The sequence below is a fragment of the Emys orbicularis genome, chromosome 5, assembly GCF_028017835.1.
Source record: "Emys orbicularis isolate rEmyOrb1 chromosome 5, rEmyOrb1.hap1, whole genome shotgun sequence".
NCBI classification, from domain to species: domain Eukaryota; kingdom Metazoa; phylum Chordata; order Testudines; family Emydidae; genus Emys; species Emys orbicularis.
This window is the reverse complement of record NC_088687.1, coordinates 132,930,209-132,955,151: the sequence shown is the minus strand read 5'-3', so window position 1 is coordinate 132,955,151 and position 24,943 is coordinate 132,930,209. Positions and strand designations below refer to the sequence as shown.

The following is a 24,943-nucleotide window of genomic DNA, read 5'->3' as shown; positions in this document are numbered from 1 at the left end:
CCTGGCTGTATAAGTAAAATAAAAAATTATTAGTTAATGTATTATGCGGAAGAGGATCTACTGATTGGATTGAAACCTCACACAGTAAATGACCAAATCACATTAGCTCTTCTTACTTGTATTTAAAGCTGCAGCTCGCTTGGTTACTCATCATTAATCAAACAGCCGTTGTTGCCACCTGTGTCCTGTAAAACTAACTGTGGCTGCTTTACCATCCGAATCATGGAAATATATTCTAATCATTACATCCCATAATAGCGATGCTGCATTGAAACCATCAGGTCAGATATTTCAAAACTCCTTTCTGGTCATTTACATAATTGGGCTCTTTTTGCATATTCACACACAGCTGATGTTTCCTCACTGAGCTGCTGAACACATAAATGGTTCCATTTCCACTACATGCCTTACTGAGGAGCATTTCCAACCCCACAGAAGCAAGATGATCTCAAAGACTCCCCTTCTCTGGCTGCTGCTTTTCTGGATTCAGGGTAAGAAACAAGGCTGCCCAGAGGATTCAGGGGGCCTGGGGCAAAGCAATTTTGGGGGGCCCTTCCATAAAAAAAAGTTGCAATACTATAGAATATTATATTCTCGTGGGGGCCCCTGCGGGGCCTGGGGCAAATTGCCCCACTTGCCCCCCCGCCCTCCCTCCAGGCAGCCCTGGTAAGAAACAGACAAGTGTTAAAAGGGTTAATAAGGAATGAGACAAACCATCAAAAATGGCAGTGGGTTTTTTATTGAAATACTAATTCCTGGTATATTTTCTAGTTCACTTCTACCGTTCACTTTACAAATGTTTCAATGTAAAGTTTTGAATAATGTTAACATCATTGTCCCATAGCCCCAACCCTGCCAATTTTCATTCTCTCTCTCCAGGTTCCAGTGGACAGACTGTGATGACTCAGACACCAGAATCTATCTCGGTGTCTGTGGGAGAGACCGTCACTATCAAATGCAAAGCCAGCGCAAGCATTAACAGCTACATCGCTTGGTACCAACAGAAACCTGGACAGGCTCCCAAGCTTCTTATCTATTACACCAACACCCGTCCCACGGGCATCGCAGACCGGTTCAGTGGCAGTGGGTCGGGCACTGACTACACATTCACAATCAGCAGGGTTGAAGCTGATGATGCTGGAGATTATTACTGTCTGCAGGGTGCTCGCTTCCCTCTCACAGTGATACACACAAATACAAAAACCTCCCTGCTCTATGAACTGTGCAGCATAGTAGACACTAGTACACACAACTAGCACCACAGTCAAGTTTTCAAATGTTCTGCCAAAAGACAACTAGAAGGAAAACGTCTCCCATCCACTTACATAATCTCAAACTCTAGTACTGTATTGCCATCCTGAGAGTTTAGCTGTGCAAGGAAGTTTGTTAGTCACTGGGGAATCCCACCAAGGTGATTCCAATTTATTCCTTATTTTTTTAAGTCAAACCTTAACTGTGAATGTTCTGGGTTTATAATGCTTGTTGTTTGAATAATGACAACACCCCCGTATTGTATTTTATCCTAAATTACTAATACGTACTCTCAGCATTAACTCCACTTGATTATTATTATTCTTTATTGTTTGCATTACCATAGCACTTAGGAGCCCCTGTCATGACCCAGGACTGCATCGTGCTAGCTGCTGGCCAACCGCAGAACAAACAGATGTTCCCTGCCCCAATGAGCCGACAATCTGAAATTTGTCAGGAAATTGATATATTAATCCAGAAGAAACTGCTGAAAATTAAGGTTGTTCTCAGATAAAACCCCAAAACACATGAAATAATAAATGTAATATGTGTTCATGCAACACAGATCACACACAATTAAATTGTTATTACGTTGTGTTCATTAAGGCATTGATACAAATCCCCAGGCAAAAATTATGCAGATCAGATGTGAGTCATCACAGAAGGCACCAGTATTTTCTGGGAACAAGACAAAACATCCTCTCCTGACCTGGTTTATAGAGGACAGCTCCTTGCTCTATACCTTTCCCAAGCATTACGCCATAGGGGCATATACATGCATTGTTGATAGAGAATCCACTGGTGTCTGGTACTCTAGAGTGCGGACCGCTTCTTGGTCTGTTTGGGAGGGGGCCAAGCGCTGCGCGTTTTCACCAGCCACCAGAAACTTTGCAGCTAACAGGTATAGTGTATTGGCTCATTACACCTGCCCTGCCTGGGACAACCACATCCCGTGTTCTGCCTCATTCCCAAGACATCAAGAGTGGTTGAGTCTATGACATCTATGGGGAGCCTGCTGCACTGGCCCTAACAACCCAGAAAAACGTACAAAGAAAGCCTGGTGATTATGGTGCAAGGGATTTTTTTCTTTTTTGCGTCATGACCCACAACCTTGAGCAGGGCCGGCTCTGGCTTTTTTGCCTCCCCAGGCAAAAAAGCCTCCCGCCGCCCCCCCCCCCCCAGGGGAGGGCGGTGAGCCCCGCCGGGGGGAGGGCGGCGAGCCCCGCCGGGGCTCCGCTCTCCCCGGGGGCCAGAGGCTGCGCCGGGGGGGGGGGCGGCGAGCCCAGTCGCGGCCCCACTCTCGGGCCGGAGCGCCGCGCCGCCCCCCCTCCAGGTGCCGCCCCAAGCACCAGCTTGGTGGGCTGGTGCCTGGAGCCGGCCCTGACCTTGAGGACTCCTGAAGTTTGAATCCAAACTAGGCTTTCAACCTTCTTCTCCCCCCCCCCCCCAAAAAAAAGAAAAGAAAAACTAAAAAACCTCATAATGGGGATCTAGGACACGACTTCTACCTATGCTGTGCAATGCTATTTCTCCTCTGTGAGATAACCATCTCTTTGTATATTCCCAGACAGAAACAACATTACGATGGAGTTAAGGTTGTGAGTACATACTGGTAATTTAAAGGTAAAATAAGAGATCAGGGATAAAGTTAAAAAAACTCAAAACAGGTTATAGGATGGAAATACACAGTGAGGCCACTGAAAAAAATGAACTCTGTCCTGTAATGATGAAGTGCAATTAAGATATAGATGTGATTAAAGCAGTTTAGGGTTTGAGGATCCCAGATTAGATTAAATAGATTTTTAAAGACACTATGGATTTTTTTTCATATTTCCCCCCTCCCAGCATCCCTACAGGGTAGTGTTAACGTTGGCTGGGTGCCTTAACAGTAGTTTTATTATCTTAACACGTTAAGATGTACACTTTTAAAAAAATCCTTGGTTTTACCATGCTTGATCTAGGATAAGAACATCCTTGCAATGTTTTGTTTTTTAAATCGTAAATTACTGATACATACTGTCAACCTTAACTCTATCTTAATGTAGTTCTTTTTGTCTGAGAATTTGCTTAGTTTAAAAAAAAAAAAAACATTAACAATTTAATACATGAACACTAATAAGTAACCCAAAGAGAATGTCACCAGACAAGATTACTAATGAGATGCAGATATGTAATATTAACCTTACATCATCTTTTTATTTGATTTAGAGTCATAGATTTTGAAGACCGGAAGAGACCATCATGATCATCTCATCCAATCTCCTGCATAACACCGGCTGTAGAACCCACCCAATAAATCCTGCATCAAGCCCAGAACTTCTGTTTGAGCAATAGCATGTTAGCGAGAAAGGTCTCCAGTCTTGATTTAAGAGGGCAGATTTATTTGTACACCAAGGCCGACCAACCAGCCAGTTTCCATCACCAGAGCAGCCAAAGTCTACTGGTAAATCTGGACGCTGATTTGTAACTGATTTATCGTTTTAGGGGGTTGTTAGTGAGACTGGCACTATATGAAAGGGGGCCAGGGAGAGTCCAGTCCCTGAGTCTGGACTCGAATGATTTCACGGCTGCAGACCAGCATTAACAACAGTACAGCAGAACCCCATTTATCCAACCCTCCCTTAACCGGCTCTCCACATTTACCAAACAACCAGGACTCCAGTGCCAGAAATGGTCAATCTCTCCTGTGTCCACTAAATGGTGCTGCAGCATCGCCCTTTTCCATTGTCCACTTTATCTGGATTTCTGATTATCCAATCTGGCCCTGGTCCCAATTAGATCAGATAGACCAGGGTCTGCTGTGCTTGCAAGGTTCCCCAGTGCACTCATTCCTCGACTACACTGTGCACTGAAGGTGAACTGCTTGGGGACTTGGTTCTGTATGATGGTCTTGACTCAAAGCATGAAACTGTCCTGGGTGGCCGGGGTTCCCCAAGTAACAAATGGGGAACTGAGACACAGAGAGATTAAGTGACTTGTCCCAGGTCACACACGACTACTATAGCAGAGCCAGGAACTGAGCTCAGATCTCTTCAACACCAGTCTACTTACTTAACAACAAGCCCATCCTTCCTCAATAAGGGCCCAGGTGCTATCTATACACTATACAGGTCTCCTGATGTAGGATGAGATAATACCTCAGGGTTACAGTGATCACACAGAGGATACAAATGCTGGCTACACTCTGGCTGTGGTGTAAATATCGCCGGGCCAGGCCATACTGCCATAGTTTGAAAGGCCTCATCTTTAAAAACTGGCTCCACAACATCACAGCTTGAAACATGTGACTGGGGGCTAAACAAGGACACAGATATGAGAAGGCCAAGAAGCATCAGGCTGTTTAGCACCGCACTCCCTGGGGAGCGCTACAACATCCACCTGGGCACTCCGCTCCTGAACTAAAATTCTGTGGAAAACTCTGCCATTGCCCAGCAGGTGGCAGTATTATGACACAACATTGCAGAGCCAGAGATGTCAGGCCGAACAGGCCAGCTGGACTCTGAAGGATTCACTGATGCAATCTGATTCAAGAGGAAGGAGAATAAATGAGTGACTGGGCTTCCCTGAGCACAGTATTTAAAAAACATCTATAAGGCCAGACTAGCAGCCTTTTATCTCCACAGCTGAGTGCTTATTCGCATGAGCAGTCAGCAGGAGTTCTATGGGGTAATGCCAACAATACGATGCTTGGCGTATACAGGTATACACATGCATACAAATGCCATAAACAGCCTCTGCCGTGAAGTTTTTACAGCCTCCCTTCAAACCAAAAGACACATCAGGAGCATCAGTGTGACCAATGTTCTTTAAGGTCTGCAATAAGAGGGACTGCCAGTTACTCAAAATCTCTCCCCTCTCTAGTTTCTGACCAAATCTCCTTGTCACACAAAATGGACACAGGGCGAGGTTCAGAAACACGCTTCAGTGCCTAGGGCTGCGTATGCTGACCAGGAACACAGTGTGAGCCCAGCTGTGACATGCAGTAGTGTCACTGTTACCAGGGTTCCTTTCCAGCGCTATAGATTGTGTTATTTAGTTTGCTGTATTTTGCTGGCTTAGTGTGAAAGGAAAGCGGTTACTTGCCACGGGTAATTGAAGGGCATCCAACCCAGTTATCTCCTGCAGAAGGAAATCCTGGGTAATTCAATTATATTTCCATGGGGCAGGAGAAAAACTGAACTAGAAAAAGAAAACAGGCTGAGCTCTTCAAACTGCTTTTAAAAACCTTCTAGAAAATGAGTGAATGGTTTACCTGCTCATATCTAGCTGCAGCACATGCGGTGTCCTCTGCACCATCTTGCTGCTCCAGTCTTTAAACCAGACACACGAATACAAGACAGTTCAGAATCCTGCCCCCACCACTCACATGAAGTGAATTTACATGACTCGTTCCTTTTGCAAATTCACACATGAGCGACACTCCCCTCCTGCCCTGCTGAGCTCCTATAAATGGAGCTGTTTGCACTGCACAGTGCCCTGGTTAGCATTGGCCGCTGAGAACTGTCACAATGATCTCCCACACTCAGCTTCTCTGGATACTAGTTTTTTGGATTCAGGGTAAGAAAAAACAATAGGCCCAGCTTTAATGAACAATAACATCAGTGACAATGTAAATATAATCTATTCATTATTGTAACAGATAATACGATATTTTATTTAATGCTGTTTAATAAGATAGCGGGTTAAAAATGTGTCGCAAAATAAAGCTATAACTCTTTGATCAGTGCGTTACAAATTCTTCCATTTCCTTTTTACTTCTAGATTCCATCGGGCAGAAAGTGCTGACTCAGACGCCAGAATCTCTATCGGTCTCTCCAGGAGACACAGTCACTATCAAATGCAGAGCCAGTGAAAGTGTTAGCAACTACCTAGCTTGGTACCAGCAGAAATCAGGACAAGCTCCTAAGCTCCTTATCTACGATGCTACCACCCTGCAATCAGGCGTCCCAGCCCGGTTCAGTGGCAGTGGGTCTGGGACTGATTTCACTCTCACAATCAGCAGGGTTGAAGCTGAAGATGCTGGAGATTATTACTGTCAACAAGCCTACATCCCTATCACGGTGATACAGACCAATACAAAAACCTCCCTGTTCCAGCACTGTGCACTCAGCGTTTCTCACAGGTGCCTGTGGACAGTCAGCTTCACTGATTTCATAACAAATAAGGAACAACAGGAAGTTATTTAATTAACTCGCTGCCACAACAACACAACAAACTCCTCCCACTGTCATTTTTACTCTCGATGCACAGAGCTCAGGGAAAACCTAACTCTAAATGGCTCTGTTAAGTAAAGCTTGTTAAGACAGGCCGAGCGGTCCTTTTAAAAGTACAACTGCAAAAGGGAGGAATGAGAAAAGCAATGCTTGTGCAGCAGCTATGAGGCCTTGATCCATGACTGGGGCCCCTAAGCATTACAGCAGTACAAATAACAATGATAGTATTTTATAAATATGGGCCTTCTTAGGCACAAAATAAATGTTCCACAGAGCTCAGCATGTTGGAAGGTCTGTTGAAATTCTGGCCATACCTGTCTCCATAGAAGCAGCTACGTAGCCCATATATAGATGCCTAAATGGGAACTGAGCTCTTTAGAAAAACCTGCATCTGAGAGCCTGATCCTAGGCCCAGTGAAGTTAACACGAATATTCCCATTTAGTTCTATGGGCATTGGATTGGACCCCTTTCAGGCTCATCTGCAAGCCACAGTCTTCTAGGGTTCACTCAGCAGCAAGTGGCTGGTTAGTTACTGGAGAGGCAGGTAACAGATGAACAGCTGGGAAAGGGTGTAAATAAAACAGCCCACAAGGAGGGAACAAGATGAATCAGGTGTTACAAGGGGGGCATCAAAAAGAAGTGGAGCCTTCTCATAAATTTCCATCATTCTCCTACATACCCTGGACCACCACAAGGTCTGGCCAGGAGGAAGAAGTGTAAGATAGTGACCATACTGTCCATGCCACAGCTATCCAAGGAACGGGCAGGTGGCGCCTCCTCCTACCCATCCACCTCAGACAGATGCTGGAATAGTTACTGGGAAGTAGCCAAATATCAGGATCTGGCAGCTAAATTGCAGCACAGCCCTAATTCAAACAGAACTAATCACAGACACATCGTCAATGGGACGTCCACAACAGCCACTGAATTGTAATCCATGGTAAATCGCGGATCTCCAAAGATCATCAAAGTGCTCTAATTGACAGTGAATACACAAGTGTTCCACAGAGTCTCTAATCAGTTAGGACACCTACTAATTAACTGTCAGCTGATGAGAATTCATGTTCAGGGCTTTGGAGCGGAGCCTGGAGCTGGAGCGCAGAGCAGCTCCGGAGCAGTGGAGCTGCACATTTTTGCCTGGAGCTGGAGCGGAGCCGGAGCACAGCTCCAAAGCCCTGCTCATGTTCATTGACAATCTTAACTGAGAGTCTCTACAGCTATATGAATTATGGGCTTGAGCCAAAGCCCACTGGAGTCAGAGAAAAGTTTCCCATAGACTTCAATGAGCTTTGAGATCAGGCCCTTCAGGTTTTAGCTCCAGCATTCTTTCACAGCTGGTGTGTAGGCAGGGGAATGAATGAGCAACCTTAATTTGAAGTCATTTTTTGTTTGTCCAGGACATGAAATAGTGTATCTAGAAAAATACACATGGAAACACTCATCAGAAAAGTCCCATCCATATAAGTCCTTTTGAAACTCAGATCAAAGCAGTGATGATGGCGGCTGCATTAGGTCAGTGTTCATTTTCTCATCTGTTCCAGAAATTATTAGGGCTTCTTTGCATGAGTGATGGACAACAGCAGTGCCCTCATGAAAGAAACCAGACTGGAGTCTACTGACATACCCTGCCAGCCTGGTTGCCAGCAGTATCAATGTATAGTGGAAGATATCAAGCGGAAGCCGCAGCTTTGCAAAGATACAAACCACTGTGTAAACCCCCTCACTTGGCATAGTTTGTCAAGTAAAGGAGGTATAAATGTTGCCTGCCTGGATCATGGATTGTGGGGGAACATTTGTGGGAGCCTTTATACGTGTTGCCAGCACATCACTTTATAGTAATGCGCATTAAGCTGCAAGCAGAGTGAAATATCACAGCAAACAATTCCCTAGTGAAATACTGCTGGCAAACCGTCCTCTACCTGCTGGACAGGATGATGTCACACAGGTTCCCTCTCACTGTGGCTGGATTGTCCCTTCCAATGATTCTCTGTGGGGCTGGAAGGGGCTGATGTGTGCATCCTCTGGCCCTTACTACTCCCTCCACCTGCCCAGTCTCCACCACCTCCTCCCATGCAGATTCCAGGTGCAGGCAGCGCCCTTCACAGAGTGCAGAGGAAATGGAGGAAGGTACCATGGATGTAGCTGGAACAACCCTGTGCACAATCACGGGGAGATCTATGCATGGAGAGGAACCTGAGTGCACAGATCTCAGGGGTACGATCAAGGTTGTTAACACTAAACCACCCAGTCAAAGATGAATGTTTCTAGACTCCAGATATGGAGTACATTATTCACACGAGCTTTGCATATTCACACACAAACACTCACTCACTCACTGGGCTACTGAGGTATTTTAAATGCATCAGCTGGGACTATGTGGGTAACTGATCACTGTGCCCACTCCAGAGCTGCCAAGACAATCTCTCCAACTCAAGTATCAGAGGGGTAGCCGTGTTAGTCTGAATCTGTAAAAAGCAACAGAGGGTCCTGTGGCACCTTTAAGACTAACAGAAGTATTGGGAGCATAAGCTTTCGTGGGTAAGAACCTCACTTCTTCAGATGCAAGTAATGGAAATCTCCAGAGGCAGGTATAAATCAGTATGGAGATAACGAGGTTAGTTCAATCAGGGAGGGTGAGGTGCTCTGCTAGCAGTAGAGGTGTGAACACCAAGGGAGGAGAAACTGCTTCTGTAGTTGGATAGCCATTCACAGTCTTTGTTTAATCTTGATCTGATGGTGTCAAATTTGCAAATGAACTGGAGCTCAGCAGTTTCTCTTTGGAGTCTGGTCCTGAAGTTTTTTTGCTGTAAGATGGCTACCTTAACATCTGCTATTGTGTGGCCAGGGAGGTTGAAGTGTTCCAACTCAGTTTCTCTGGCACTTGTTTTTTGTTGCAGTCCAAGTAAGAAATAAAAGATAACTCAGGCTTTCAGGCAACATAGCATCAGGAAGAAAAACATTTAAAAGATGGACAATGTAATATCACAGTATTTTATGAATTACATCACAATACTTTCTTAATCAAGAAGTGACTGTAAACACAGTCCTAAGCTTTAAATAATTGTAACAACATGTCGCGTCTGTAGGGCTTTTCTTTCTAAATCTAGACTCCTACAGAGACACTGTGATGTCGCAGACCCCAGAATCCTTGACAGAGTCTCCAAGTGACAACAATCACTATTAGCTGCAAAGCCAGTTCCAGTGCTAGCAGTAACATGGCTTGATACCAACAGACAGCAGGACAAGCTCCTAAACTCCTTATCTACAATTTTAGCTCCAGAAGTCTTTCACAGCGCAGGGGCAGGGCAGCACCATAGCGCCCCCTACAGAGGATGCAGCCCTGGCTGTATTAAATAGGACATGTTCTTCAATCTCCATACACATGTACCAGAACAATACTCTGCGCAGCACGATCAAACTCATGGAGTTGAACATCCCTCAGTGACATTAGGTGGCAGCACAGACATGTATCAAACTCACCCTGAACACACCGCAGACACTGGAATTCTGAGTATGGGCAGTACTTTGTCATAAGTGACATCAAGAAAAACAACAGAACATCTGAAATGATGCAAACAAATCAGTTCTCCATTTTCAGGGCCTGAGGCGAGATGCTTTGAATATTGACGTCTGCCTAATATTTCCCTGCTGCTCTGAGCAGTTATATATGGAGTCCCTTTTTACAGTCTTTAGGGTTTATTGATCAGCATCGGTCAGTCCAGACGTATCAAGATGATCTCACAGGCTCAGCTCATCTGGCTGCTAGTGCTCTGGATCCAGGGTAAGATTCCATTTGAGATAACACTGGTCTGGTGGGATAATGGGAGACTGAGACCTGGAAACCTCTCTCACACACACATGAATACACACAATTACGGTGACCAGATGTCCTGACTTTATACGGACAGTCCCCATATTTGGGGATTTTTCTTATATAGGTGCCCATTACTCCCCACACTCTGTCCCCATTTTTCATACTTGCTATCTGGTCACCCTACACACAATATTTTGCTCAAGCTCAAATTTACTGCATTCTCTGTTTTTTAAATGCACTCATTTTTCATAATCTTTTAGTTAATTGAGAGAAAAGGATAAACCATGATACAAAACTAAAGTGAAAACATGAATTTTCTGACTCATGCATTATGTTAATTTAAATTTTCCTTTCAATTCAGACTCCAGTGGGCAGATGGTGATGACTCAGACTCCAGAATCCCTGGCAGTGTCTCCAGGCGACAGAGTCACCATCAACTGCAAAGCCAGTTCCAACACTAACAACTACGTAGCCTGGTACCAACAGAAAGCAGGACAAGCGCCTAAGCTTCTTATCTATGCTGCTATCTCCCGTTACACTGGGGTCCCAGCCCGATTCAGTGGCAGTGTCTCTGGCTTTGGCACCGATTACACTCTCACTATTAGCAGTGTAGAAGCTGAAGACGCTGGAGATTACTATTGTCAGTACACTTATAGCTCCCCTCTCACAGTGATACAGACCCATACAAAAACCTCCCTGCCCTGTGTGGTTTCAGTTTCTCTCCTGTAACAGATGCTTCCTCAAGAGAATAACAGTTTGAACATAACCTCTGTGTTATGCAGTGTCCTGCTGCAATGGGATGCAGAGTCTATGCACTACAGATAGGGCCTGAACCAATGGAGTCAGTGAGAGACCTTCCACTACACTGGATCACGCCTGTTGGAAGGAGGGTTGAAACCTGCTTCATTCAGCTGGATACCACTGCAAAAACTGCTGAGATTAAAGAGGGAGGCTGCCCCTGCAATATCCTGGCTGCTAATAGCCCAGATACACTCCCCGTCATTTTTACCACATGAATACTTTGAGCATCATTGGTCACCTAGTGATGAATGAGGGATGCCAACCAACGGGACAGGCCACGATCATGTGGTTCCCCGGGAATAGGGAATACAAACAGCAGAAGGGCAGCAGAGCCTTGAAAGGCTGGAGTCGCTAACCAGACAAAATTCTCACCAATGAAATGTCAATATCTGCTAACAGATCCCACACCCCAGTGTCTGCGGTGCCACAATTACCTCCTATTCTCAGGAACGAGGAATGCCGGCCATAACTACAGAGTGGGGACCGTATCCTGCAGAGCAGTGACTCTGAAAGGGATTTAGGAGTCAGAGTGGAGAAGTAACTCAACAGGAGCTCTCAATGCAATGCTGTGGCAAAAAGGGCTACTGTGACCCTTGGATGTGTACTCAGGAGATTAGTGTGTACGAGTAGGGAGGGATTTTTCCTCTGTATGCAGCACCGGCGAGACCGACACTGGAATACTGTGTCCAGTTCTGGTGTCCACATTTTTAAATTGATGTGGAAACATTGGAGCGAATGCAGAAAAGAGCCACAAAAATTGTGAGAGAGCTGGGGAAAAATGCCTTACAGTGAGAATCTTACAGAGCTCCAGCTGCTTAGCTTATCAAAAAGAAGACTGAGAGGTGGCATGGTTACATTGTACATGGAACGGCCAGGGGAGAAAATGCCATGTACTAAAAGACTCATTTAACCTACTGAGAAAGGCAAACGAGAACCACTGGCTGAATCCTGAGCCCAGACTAGTTCCGATTAGAGATCAGGCACAAAATGTGAACAGTGGGAATAGTCCACTGTTGGAACAATCTGCCGAGGGCAGTGATGGATTCTCCATCTCTTCCTGTCTCCACATCGAAACTGGATGCATTCCTGGAAGACATGCTCTAGCCAAACACAAGTTATTGGGCTTAATACGGGGACAACTGGGTGAAATTTAGTGGTATGTGCTACCCAAGAGGTCAGACGAGATAATCTCATGTTCCTTTCTGGCCTTAAACTGTATGGATCCAAAAAGAAATATGGTTTGTCTCAGGTACCTCATTGAGGAAACTGCTCAGAAATGCTGATTTTTAAGTGTTCTCCTCTGTCTCTGTTCTCCCTAACTTGTGTCTACCTCAGTATTTGGGGCTACAGGAAGCCTTGTCCTTCTTTGCAGGGACTTTGATCTGCGGGAAGCCTTTCCATGGGGCTGCCACAAATCTTATCCAGTCTGTTTGGGGCTGTGACTGTGACTGGCTTTTCCTTTCCCCCCACATGGATCTGAAATAAACTGCATATGAAGTAAAAATCAAACTGGGCAGCTTCTTTCCATTCTAACTGGCAGTGTTCTCCTGTCATACAAGGAGACTATAATAATCCTTCAAACACCTGGTCTGCATCTACCTTCCTCTTATCCTCTCCATATAGAGCAATCAGAACACAGTGTGTTTCAAAACATCCTTTTTTCTTTAATAGCCATGCACCATGCACCCAATTTGCAGGAAATACAAACCCAAGGAGCTACAGCTTGGAATGTGTAAGGAACCACTGTCTATCCTGGGACCAAATCCATCATTGGTGTAACTGCACTGGTTTCAAGGGATTTACACCTGGGACAAATTTCACCCATGTTTTTAAAAATGTTATTTTTACTCAGCTCTGTTGCAGGCAATCCCTTAGAAACGCAGATCTGAAATCCAGCTTCAAACATCATTTATTTGTTGACTATTTCACAATGTGATCCACGGTTTGGGGAAAACATTTTATAGAAAAATATTAGAAATGGAAAAGATCCAATATTGTTATTATTTAAATTCCAGTCGCACCCGGATACCCCAAACAGGACCAGGGCCCCATTGTGTTCAGCGTCCTACAAACAGATAGTGACAGGCAGTCAAATAGACAATGAGTGGAAGGGGCAGCAGAGGTACAGAGAAGGGAAGAGACTTGCCCAAGGTCACACACCCAGTCAGTAGCAGGATTGGAATCGAGGTCTCCTGAATCCCAGTCCTATGCACTAACCATTGGACCACACCACTGTGTCCCATTCCCTTGTCTCCTACTAGCCAAGGATTATTCTCTCCCGTGTTCTTTGGCATGTGTTATTTTAAATGACTCACATAGACCTCACCCTAGCAGAGATTTCCTCATATATTTATCCTAAACATCTTTTATTCATTTTCCATCTCTTTGCCTTTTTAATGAATAGTCAAGAATTCCCAGCTAGTCCTTGAACATTAACAGTGGGCTGGTTTTGCACAGGAGTCAGATCTTCAGCATTTTAAATATTTCATATTTATTTGATATTTAAATATTTTCATATTTAGTTTACAGTTGTAACAAAACTTACAGCTAATAAATCTGAACTGCCCCTCTCTGCCAGCAGGTGGTGTCACAAATGTATAAAACCTGAAATAGCTCTATACAAACACTAAACATACAGAAACAGCTGACATTATTTCTGTATAATTAGCATTTTGACTGTTAACCTAGTAACTACATACACTCCAATGATGGAAACAAATTAGCTCTCAGCCCAGAACTTGTGACATGAGGTCTCAGTGTGGATATTTTGCATGGTTCCACTTGAGGTAGATTTCCCTACTGTTCAGAGCAGGTAAATTATTTGGTTTAATTTGTTACATTTCATTAACAATATTACTCAGCTCAGACACACTAAGATGATCTCAGAGGCTCAGCCCATCTGGTTATTAGTTTTGGATCCAAGGTAAGAGTCAACCCAATAGAGCCTGGCTTAAAGAGGCAATTAGAGATCCCCATCTAGAAATGTCACTATATCGATTAAGCATGGTCTCATTTCAGTGACACGCCTGGTTTATTCTTTATTTTCACGTTAGGATCTTTGTGTTAATTTATAGTGAATCAAGAAAACAGCAGAAACACTGTTCAAATCTACAAGAGTGTATAATGCCTCTGTGCAGAAATGTTATCGACAAATCTTTGTCAGTATTTCCCTTTCTATTCAGATTCCAGGGCTGACTCAGTAACCAAAGTCCTTTCAGTGTTTCCAAGAGAAAGCATCACTATGCTCTGCAAAGCCAACTCCCATGTTCTCCATCCCATTGCCTGGTGCCAGCAGAAATCAGGACAAACTCCCAAACTTCTTATCTACCCTGCTTCCATCAAACACGAGGATTCTCCAGACCAGATCAGTGGAGCTGGGGACAGATATACTGATCGCATACACAATCCATGGGGTAGAAGTAGATGATGCTGGACATTAAAGTTACCAACAACGTGCAAGGGTACCTTGCGCAGTGCTGCAGGCCAGTACAATAGTCTTCCTGTTCAGTTTCTTTCATGTTCATGTAATTAACACATAACTACTGTGCAATGTTATACGGGTACCTACCATCAGGGCCGGCTCCAGGCACCAGGCAACCAAGCACATGCTTGAGGCGGCACCTGGTAAGGGGCGGCCAATCTTGGGGTGGCGGGGGGCAGCGCAGCGCGGCATTCCGTGGGGGGGGGGCGGGCTCCGGCGGCGCGGCGCTCGGCGGGGGGGCGGCGCGGGGCGCGGCGCTCGGGGGGGGGGTTCCGGCGGCGCAGCGCGGCGCTCGGCGGGGGGGGACTCGGGGGGCAGCACTTTTTTTTGCTGCTTGGGGCAGCAAAAAAGTTAGAGCCGGCCCTGCCTACCATACAATGCAAGGCTGTGCTAGATGGACAAATTCCCAGCGCCTTACAGATCACATGTACCCAGGGAAGTTCTACCTCTAATTCTCACATTAGAATGATTAGCAATTTGTGTGAATGAGAGAAGGAGAAAGCCCTGTCCGGTGCCCTTCCCATCTGCTTGTGCAGAGTCCTGTGCAATTCGCTGTGCAAACTGTGAGCAGCTTTTCTGAACCATCCCCAAATACCTAAGGATTTAATAATTTGACAGCAAGTACAAAGGAAGAGGAAAGAGACGGAATTAGATTTCAGGCCAGAGTGCTTTGAAAATGACCTTTGTAAGGGGTAACTGTTTGGCTCGGTGAATCTCGAGAATATTGAGTCCAACAGAAGCAATCAACATCTGCTGTGAGATTGGTTGATAGAGAAAGCAGATTTTCTGAGCTCGAATCCCGAATTTCCGCAAGGGCCAGTTTAAACGCTTATCTACAAACAATGCCGCTCACTGAAAATTTTTGAGACAACTCCAAAATAAAAACAGACTTGTTGGACACCACAAGAGTTTAAATGTAAAAAGATTTGATCACAGTGTTTTATAGATTCATAGACTCTAGGACTGGAAGGGACCTCGAGAGGTCATCAAGTCCAGTCCCCTGCCCTCATGGCAGGACCAAATACTGTCTAGACCATCCCTGACATTGTAACCGTGTTGGTGCCAGGATATTAGAGAGACAAGTTGGGTAAGGTAATATATTTTATTAGTCCAATACAAGATATTACTTCATCCACCATGTCTCTCTGAAGGGTTTGGTGGAAGTGAGGACCCCATCCTGACCCTCATACAGTAAATGGTAAATTTCACAGGAGCAATGGTAGCAGGTTCTGCTGGCCTTCAAATCCCAAGTGTGGGGAGAGGTACAAGAGGGTGCCTGTATCTATAATTCAAGTTTTGGTGCACTGCACCTCTATTTGAAAGAACTTTACCTACCTGTCTGCTGGGGCATGGGGTTGTGCAGTATTGCAGGAGCAAGAGATGCTCTCTGCCTTCTCCTCATGGAGATTTTATATCTTTGTTGTGTCCTTCATCTAAAACTACAAGTCAGCCCAGGTGTAAATGAGGAGGAAGAGCAAGGCTACGGGCAATTTGACCCTCGGGCTGCCGACTTTTTGAAGGAAAAACTAGAGGAAAGAAAAACCTCCCATATGGCAGAAAGGAAAATACAGTGCAAGGGTGACTTCTTTAGATACAAGTTTTAACTAATCTGTTTAACAAACTAAATGATTTCATACAATGATAACTAACTGAACACCTACTGCAGTAAGATTTCAACGTTGTATTCTTGTAACCAACAATGGGCTACAGTCTGCCAACGTAACTCACATCAGCTACTACCTAGTGCCCCTTGAAATCATTGGGAGGTTGGGCACCTATATACCTATAAAATTCTCGCCCCCAATCCCCAAGTTTTCCTGCAATAGGCTAATGTACAGAGAGGTGCTACTGATCATGAGTAACTGTGAGAAAACCGCCTTTAACAAACCACCTATTGTGATTCACACATGTTCTTAAATCACTTTAAATATGGGACTCTTCATATTTAGTGCACAATTATAATAAATCAATGAGACTGAATTTCCCTTCACTGCCAGACAGAATCAGGAACATATGAAATGCTATATTTCTTTATCAAATACTCTCAACCCACTGAAACCTCTGACATTCTGCCAATGAAAAGTAGTGTCCCTGTACTTAGTAGCCACAACCATTCTGATGCAAACAAATCCTTTCTCAAATATGAGCCTGTGACAACATCTGCGTCTAGGTATTTTGCATAGTTCCATTGGACTGAGCTACTATAAATATTTTGTTTTACACTTTAGGCTTCATTTATCAGCATCAGTCAGTTCAAGATGATCTCACGGGCTCAGTTCCTCTTGTTGTTAGTGTTCTGGATCCAGGGTAAGACTGCAAACAATTGAGCACTGGCTTAAGAAAGCAAGGAGTGATCGTGTGATTAGAAAGTCTCAGTATATAATCTGGTCTCTATCAAACCAGTGACATTCTTTGCTTATTATTTATTTTCATTTTGAATGTATTCACGGTCATAGATAATACATTAAGAAAGTAATAACAATGCCATTGAACTGTGTAAGTAAATATTTCACATAATGATTCTGGACAAACTCAATGGTTTTTTGATTTATAGCTTTATTTATATCTTATTTTATATTCAGATTCCAGCGGGGACATTGTGATGACTCAGACTCCAGAATCCCTGACAGTGTCTCCAGGAGCCAGTGTCACTATCAGCTGCAAATCCAGTTCCAGTATTGGCAATGCTGTTGCCTGGTACCAGCAGAAATCTGGACAAGCTCCTAAGCTTCTTGTTTATGGTCCCTCTACCCGACCCGCTGGGATCCCAGACCGGTTCAGTGGAACAGGGAATGGAAACACTGATTACAGTTTAACAATCAGAAGTGTTGAAGTTGATGATACTGGAGATTATTATTGTCAGCAGTATACCGGCTACCCTCTCACAGTGATACAGACTACTACAAAAACCTCTCCACTCTTTTCTTTTTTCTCACTCTAGTGTAACAGATGCTTCCTGTAGACAGCATCACTGTAACTATGGTATTGGAACCAGAGGCACTGATAACATTCCAGCGCGGAGGGCACTTCACCACTTATGAGCATTTACAACTAAACTAGGAGGCAGCTGGCAGCAGGTAGCAATACATCCACTGGGATCCAGCAGGGACAGCTGAGGGCAAAGATGCTTTAAGGTAGGGGAGGATGGAGGAAGACCGAAGTAGCACGAAATAGGAAGGCCCAAGGGAGAGAGACTGGAAGAGTTTTGAGGAGGATCTAGAGGAAGGAAATGATGGAGCAGGGGAGAGAGGAAATCCAAAATCCCAGCTGCCTGGGATATAAACCAACACCAGTGTGTCTCATGCCAAACGTACCCATGACCCCCCCAGTTACCCCCACTACAACCAATGGACCTACAACTGATACACCGAAACACAGCAAGTGCAGGACCATACGCTATACCTATAATGACCACATAATGGATACGGTACACTACACTGTCCCAGAGCAACAAAATCAACACCTCCTACAGAGCACAGCCAAAGAGGAAAGCTCTGCTTCTAATGGGCACATGCAAATCAGTCTGTGTGTGTGGACATAAGCAGAAAACATTTGCCCTCCTTATCCTTTCGCATGAAGGGCTGACACCATCACTGACCGACCCCTGGTGCACGGGGAGGGGTTAGGCCTATGCACGCCCTCTGCACTAACCCAGCACCATCTGCCTTTGGATCCCAAAGCACTTTACAAACACTGATCAGTGATATCCCGGCACGCCCAGTGAGCATCACCCTCCCCATTGTACACTGAGGGAATATGAGGCACAGAGATTTCGGGCCCAACTCCACTGCCATTGAAATCAATGGGAGTTTTGCCTCTGACATCAATGGGAGCAAGATGGGGCTTATAGGGTCAAATCGTGCAGTCCTTGCTCATGCAGATCATCCCATTGATTTCAATGGGAACTGAGAACACTCAGTACTTTACAGGATTGGGACCACAATGACTAGTCAAAGGTCACACATTAAGGCTGTGGCAGAGCCAGACCAGGCCCCGTGTGTTCTGTGCCTGAGCTACCAGACCATCCAATTGTTCCCTGGAGGGCAAGTGACCATCACAGACTGCGATGATGCACAGAAACCAACTCCGTGTCCAGTCAGAGCAGGAGGCCAGGATCCCGCACACAGGGGCTGCTGTGCATGTGAACTCCCCAGTGACGCTGCCCTGTTGCTCTGGGGGCTACAAACTATTTTGTTTTCTTGTATTCTATGACCATTGTCTAAAGATGCAAATGTAAATCGCATATTAATAAACAACATTGCTCACTATCAATGACCATTTATCTTTCTTTCTTTATATTTTATAATTAATCCAGGCTCCTATGGGCAGTTCACCATGACTTAGTCTCCAGAATCCCTCTCTGTGTCTCCAGGAGAAAAAGTCGCCATCAGATGTACAGCCAGTTCTAGCCTTAGCAGCTCCCGTGTAGCCTGGTAGCAACAGAAATCTGGACAAGCTCCTAAACTTCTCACCTATTTTGGCTCCTCCTGTGCATCGGAGGTCCCAGCCCGGTTCAGTGGCAGTGGGTCTGGCACCGATTACACTCTCACAATCAGCAGCGTTGAAGCTGATGAGGCAGCAGATTACTACTGTCTGCAGACTGAGAGCTCACCTCTCACAGTGATACAGACAAAGACCTCCCTGCTGTGGGTGCCTCAAAAGGCTGATTTCTGTGAAGATCATCACACTGTCAGCATAGCTGCTGCACCCCGACTTACCCGGACATGGGACGCTGTGCGCTATGTCTACACTGCAATTCGACACCCGCAGCTGACTTATGCCAGCTGACTTGGGCTTGCAGTAAGGGGCTGTAGACATTCAGGTTTGGGCTGCAGCCCGAGCTCTGGGACCCTCCCCCCTCACAGGGTGCTAAAGCTTGAGTTCCAGCCCAAGCCTGAAGGTCTAGACCACAATTAAACAGCCCCTTAGCCCGAGTCCTGTGAGCCCTAGACAGGTGGTCCGGGCCAGCCTTGGGTTTTAACGGCAGTACAGACATACCCTCAGTGCCCAGAGCCCTCACTGCAACACCTGGCTCCTTCTCTCCCCTTTGCTCCCCACCATTAACATACAATTCACCAACCATTTTCCTTGGGAAACCCAGGTCCCTCTGCTCTAATGGGAGCACAGAAACCACCCAATGGCCTGGTTCAAAACCCCATCCCACCTCCAGTTCTCACTGACCAATGGGATCAAAGTGCTGTTTGGCTGGGTATTACCAACTCAGAGATAGTTACAAATACCAAACTTCGGCCACCTGGGTCACGTTATTTTATTGCTATGTGGTTCCCACCATGACACATTGGTTGTGCCCCCAGTATCCTAGGCCCAAGCAGGGCCAATTCTGCCAGGTGCTGAGAAGATCCTATGAGGCTCTGAGTGATTTCAGCTCCCATTGGAGTCAAAGAGAGTTGAGGGCTCTCAGCACCTCGTGGGAAGGAGCCCTGAGAGAGAGGGGAAGTGTCTGTCTGGAAGGCTGTGTGTGTAGAAATGGGATGGGAATGTGAACAGTGTGCATGGAATGGATAATAGGGTGAATGGTTTGGGTACAGAGTTGTCTGAAAGAGAGAAGAGACAAGAAGAGATGGAAGGGAACGGGAAGAATGAGGGGAACTAGGAAAGGAAGGAGAATTCGGAATAGGAAAATGGAACAAATGATGTGTTATGGAAAGTGGCAGGGTAAAGTCTATTTTAGTTTCACTGGTGATTCTTGTATCTCCATTTCCAACTCCGCACACACACTTACTGTGGGGGAAATCCTGGCCCCACTGAAGTCAGAGGCAAAATCTCCACTGACTTCAAATGGGCCAAGAATCGCCCTCTGTGATTCTCTGGAGTCAGCCCATGTTTTGCATGCATACAGACTGTGCTTCTTCATAGCGGGGGGTGGGGAGGGGCAGCTGGGTGGCAGATCACATAGCCAGAGTGGGGGGAAATTTGCTACTAAAAAATAATAGCAAAGCACATGACACAAGAAGGCAGTGGACACACTCTTCCTAATGTTATTCTGAAGGTTAATTGTGATGGATTTTCCCCAGTATAGGGGGAACACCAAGGAAAATTCTGCAAAGAGCAGCTGTACAAGAAATCAATGTGCTCATTAGGGTGACCAGATAGCAAATGTGAAAAATCGGGACAGGGAGTGGGGGGTAATAGGTGCCTATATAAGAAAAAGCCCCAAATATCGGGACTGTCCCTATAAAATCGGGACATCTGGTCACCCTAGCGCTCATGAGATACACTTTTGCTGTATCTAATGAAGAACATGGACAAAAGAGGTTTTAAAGCTATCATTGATGTTGTATATACAGAAATACAATGAAGCATTTTAAAATAAATATTCAACATGTCCAAGGAATCAAGTGAAACAGAAAGGGGGGGGGGGAAATACAATGTAAGATAAGTAAAAAAAAAAAATCTTTCAGCCAGCACATTTCTTTTTACCAAAATTAAAGCTACTTCATTAACCACTAACTGAGTGAATCTTCACAGAAGAGACTGTGAGATGATCTGTTTGTACTACTAACAGTTGTTTCTGCTTAATCATATCCTTTTGTGATTGTGAAATGTTCATAAATGTCATTAGATGTGTATGTCCTTGTATCAAAACAGGATATTGGCAAACTAAATCATTGCGCTGAATATCCCCTGTACTGCCACCAGGTGGCAGAACACAAATGTTTCACTAATCCAGCAAAGACGTAGATAGCTAAAATTCTGAACACAGACAGCACTGTATCAGTATTGTTAGGTGTGTGTGAGACACTTCTCAGCACAAATGCAGATAGATTTTGACCCTGAAAAGCTTACAAACTGTGTCCCTGATCCTGCTAACAATTATGCAGGTGAGTAACTGTAGCAGGATGTATACTGGATTTCCAAATGTTCAAAAATCATGAGATTTAAAAAAAAAAAAAAAAAAAAATTGCCTTCCAGGTTTGGGGCATTCAGGGTCAAACCTGTCTCTGAAACCACTAGGGCTGGAAACTTTTTTTTTTTTTAATAATTAAAACAGGGACTCTCAATCATTTGTGTCCAGGAGCTGGATCTTTAAGTTAAACATCAACTATTGTGAGATGTGTTAAAATCACTAGAGTTGGCCAAACTCCATTATGCATGAGCGTGGTCCCAGTGCGTCCATGATGCACCTTAAGTCTGGAATTTAATGAATGTACAAGAGTGTAAAACTGAAAATTTGCACAAGAGTTTACTGGACCAGGGTCTAAAAGACCACCACCACAACAGGCAATAACAAGGGGATGGGATTGGGATGGGGAAAGGACAGGGTAATGGAGAGGATTATGTGGTTACTTGGGTAGCTAGTGAATGTGTCCTGGTGGTTACTAGTTTCTTTCTCAGTTAATATAAAATGCTCCAATGGAATTCGAGAGATAGTATATGGGGATTTGAAGAAGTTAAGTTTGGAGAAGGGACATAGAGGAGGAGGAGGACGAGTGAGATTGAGCAGTTCCAGGCTGATGTGGCAGCCTGCATAAAGGAGCAGAAATGGGTGTGGAGGTACCCATGGAGGGGGGATGGGGCATCCGCCTGGGCACACATCTCCTAACTGTCTCTGGCTCTCAGAGGGCATAAACCAACCCCAGCCTTGGGGGCAGACACTCAGACCCAGGCACCCAAACTCTCTTGGCTGAGGGCAGCAAACATGTCTGTCCCTCTCTCCAGCCAGGAGCTGAGGGACACACCCTCCTGCCCGTGGCAGAGTTTGAGATCACCGTGCTGTGGCTGGTCAGGAAGGTGCCCCATGCTGAAGAGCTAGCTAGAAATCCTGTCTCTTGATGAGGCCTTTGACAGAGAGACTGGAAGTTACCACCAGCTGGGCACGATAGCAGACAGGGCTGTTCCCAGCCACTCCAGATATTCTAGTCTCCCTCCGCTCACCAGCCCGATCTCTGCAGCTAGAGGGGTTCAAAGTCTCCAAGATCCTGAATATTTCAGTTCTGCACATACAAACCCAGTTCTTTTTCTGTTCAACTTCCCAGCAACGTTGGCTCCAAACATCCCAAAGGAGAATCTGCTCAAGGTTTCTACAAACAGGAGCGAAAACCAGACTGATCCCAACACAGTACATACATGGACACACACATTTTCCTCCACCGTGTTCATTCCTTTCACAAGTGTCATCTGTATGACGCTGAACTTTAGTCCAACCATCCTGGAAGGAACGCTGTGATGTAGATGCCACTTGGTAAACGAATTTCCATGCGGGAGGAAAACATTTCGGAGATGCTGCTAAGAAATCCATTCTCAGCTCCCCAGGACTGAGCCTGTGACACATGGACTGAGGTGAGACGCTTTGCACAGTTCCCTCCAATTCAAATTCCTCTGCTGCTCTCTGCTGTTATAAGTATTTTGTTTTACTCTTTACAGTTAATGGATCAGCACAGGACAGCTCCACGGTAGTCAGATGATCTCACAGGCTCTGCTCAGCTGGTTTCTAATAATCTGGATCCAGGGTAAGGAGCAGAACAAGATGATATTGGCCTAAAAAAACAGATCTACAAATGTCACCGTATATATTTTATGCTTTATATCCAGCCAGTGGCATCACTTTGGTATTTATATGCAACTTAGAAACTATTCCCTTTTTATGTTCCATGAAGAAAAACAATATAAACAATGTAACAATGTGAAAAAGCACGGAGATGTGTGTAATTAGACACAATTAAAACAAAACTCTTATTTTTATTTTCATAGGTATGTAGTTACTTATTTTTGCATAGTTCAGTCAGAGTCCAGCCAGGACATTGCCATAACTCATTCTTCAGAATCCTTATTAGTGTCTCCAGGAGAAAGTCATGATCAGCTGCCAAAACCAGTTCAAGTACTAGCAATCACTTAGCCTGGTACTGACAGAAATCAGGGCAAGCTCCTAACCTTATTTATTCTGGCTCTGGGGTCCCAGCCCAGTGCAGGGCCCAGTTCAGAAGCAGCTACACTAATTACACTCACACTGTTAGTGCAGTTGAAGCAGATAAGGCTGGAGATCATTATTGTCAACAAACTGTCAGCTTCCCTCTCACATTGCACAGCCCTGAAACAAAACCTCCCTGCGCTCTGCAGGGCCTGCTTGTCGAGTGGAACAGTTGCTCCATGCAGACAAGCTCAGTGTCAATGTGACTGCTGCCTTCCTGCCAACTGCTCGCAGCAGGTTAAGAACCTGCTCTGTATCTGTAACAAGATGTAGAGGGTTGGAAACCCCCTGCACCAGCTGCTGTGAATGCACAGGGAGGCTACAACCAAAAATGTAGCACATCTGCTGTAGGGAACACTCCAGCACAGAAGATGGAGTGGATGGACTAACAGGGGTTTTCCATTTGGAACTGCTATTGTTCTTTGCATTCTGCCTCAGCTGGTCAGCAGGAATGCTATGGAGAAATGTGAATGATACAATGCCTCTGCTTATACATATGGATGGTGTTATTATTACCACCATATACAGAGAGATAACAAAGGTTTTTCCAATACAATTATTAAAGGAATACGTCTGGTGGAAGATGAATCCTCCATTTATTCAAAGGGGAGAATGACATAAGAAGGAAAACATTTCTTCTAAAGCATCCGTTTCTATGTAACACCTGAGACCAACACTTCCAGACCTGGGTGCCTGAAGTTAGGCTCCTAAACCTAGATGGGGGCTTGGTTTCTACAGCTGCTGAGCCCCCACTAACTACACTGAACTCAGTGGGAGCTGAAGATGCTTTGCCCCTCTGAACATTTTTACTTAGGTGCCAAATATGGTTTTAGGAGCCTAATTTCTGGCACCTGTGTTTGATCATTCAGGCCCAAAGGAATATATGTAAAACGATAGCTTCCAACTAGAGGGCACATTCAGTATAGTCCTAACCATAGCTCATGTGGTTTTACACGTTCAAGCCTTTGTTAATGTTGACCAGGAGGTCTTGTGGGCTGTTCTTTTTCACTCTGCATCCATTCCTTGCTTTTATTTTCACCTCCACTTTATGGGTCTAACAGGTGTAAAGCCTGTAGAACCTCAGGCCATGATGTTTCTTGGGTTTAACAACCTCCCATAGACAATCCAGGATGTCTTTTTCGTCTGTTCCTCTGAGGTTGTCTCCTCTCCACTTTGGGAGAAAGACGGAAACTTTATCCATCATCTTTACCTGTCCTCCAATCCAGTTTTCCAACCAGACCTCGGCTTGACCAGGAATTCTGCGTGCCTGAGGACAGAGCTACAATTTAGTGCTAAAGCTGGCAACAATCATCACAAACCTACCATCTAACAAACAAAGAAGCATTTCATTCTGTTTCCTTTTAGCTTCTCCTCTCTTCTCTTTTATCCATGTCTCTTTGTATTTGGGAAACTGTGATGTCAAACCTAATTACTTTGTCACTACTCAGAATAG

The 24,943-nt window shown here is 45.0% G+C and overlaps 1 protein-coding gene across 1 annotated transcript in view; it reads left to right on the top strand.

Moving 5' to 3' along the window:
• Positions 1-10,197: 10,197 nt before the first annotated feature.
• The window catches only part of LOC135879696 (uncharacterized), a 29,222-nt gene continuing 14,476 nt past the window's right edge, over positions 10,198-24,943 (top strand). Inside the window, exons 1-2 of the mRNA XM_065405745.1 lie at positions 10,198-10,246; positions 17,144-17,242. Of these exons, the coding sequence (XP_065261817.1) occupies positions 10,198-10,246; positions 17,144-17,242 (148 nt within the window). The remainder of the gene's footprint in view (positions 10,247-17,143; positions 17,243-24,943) is intronic.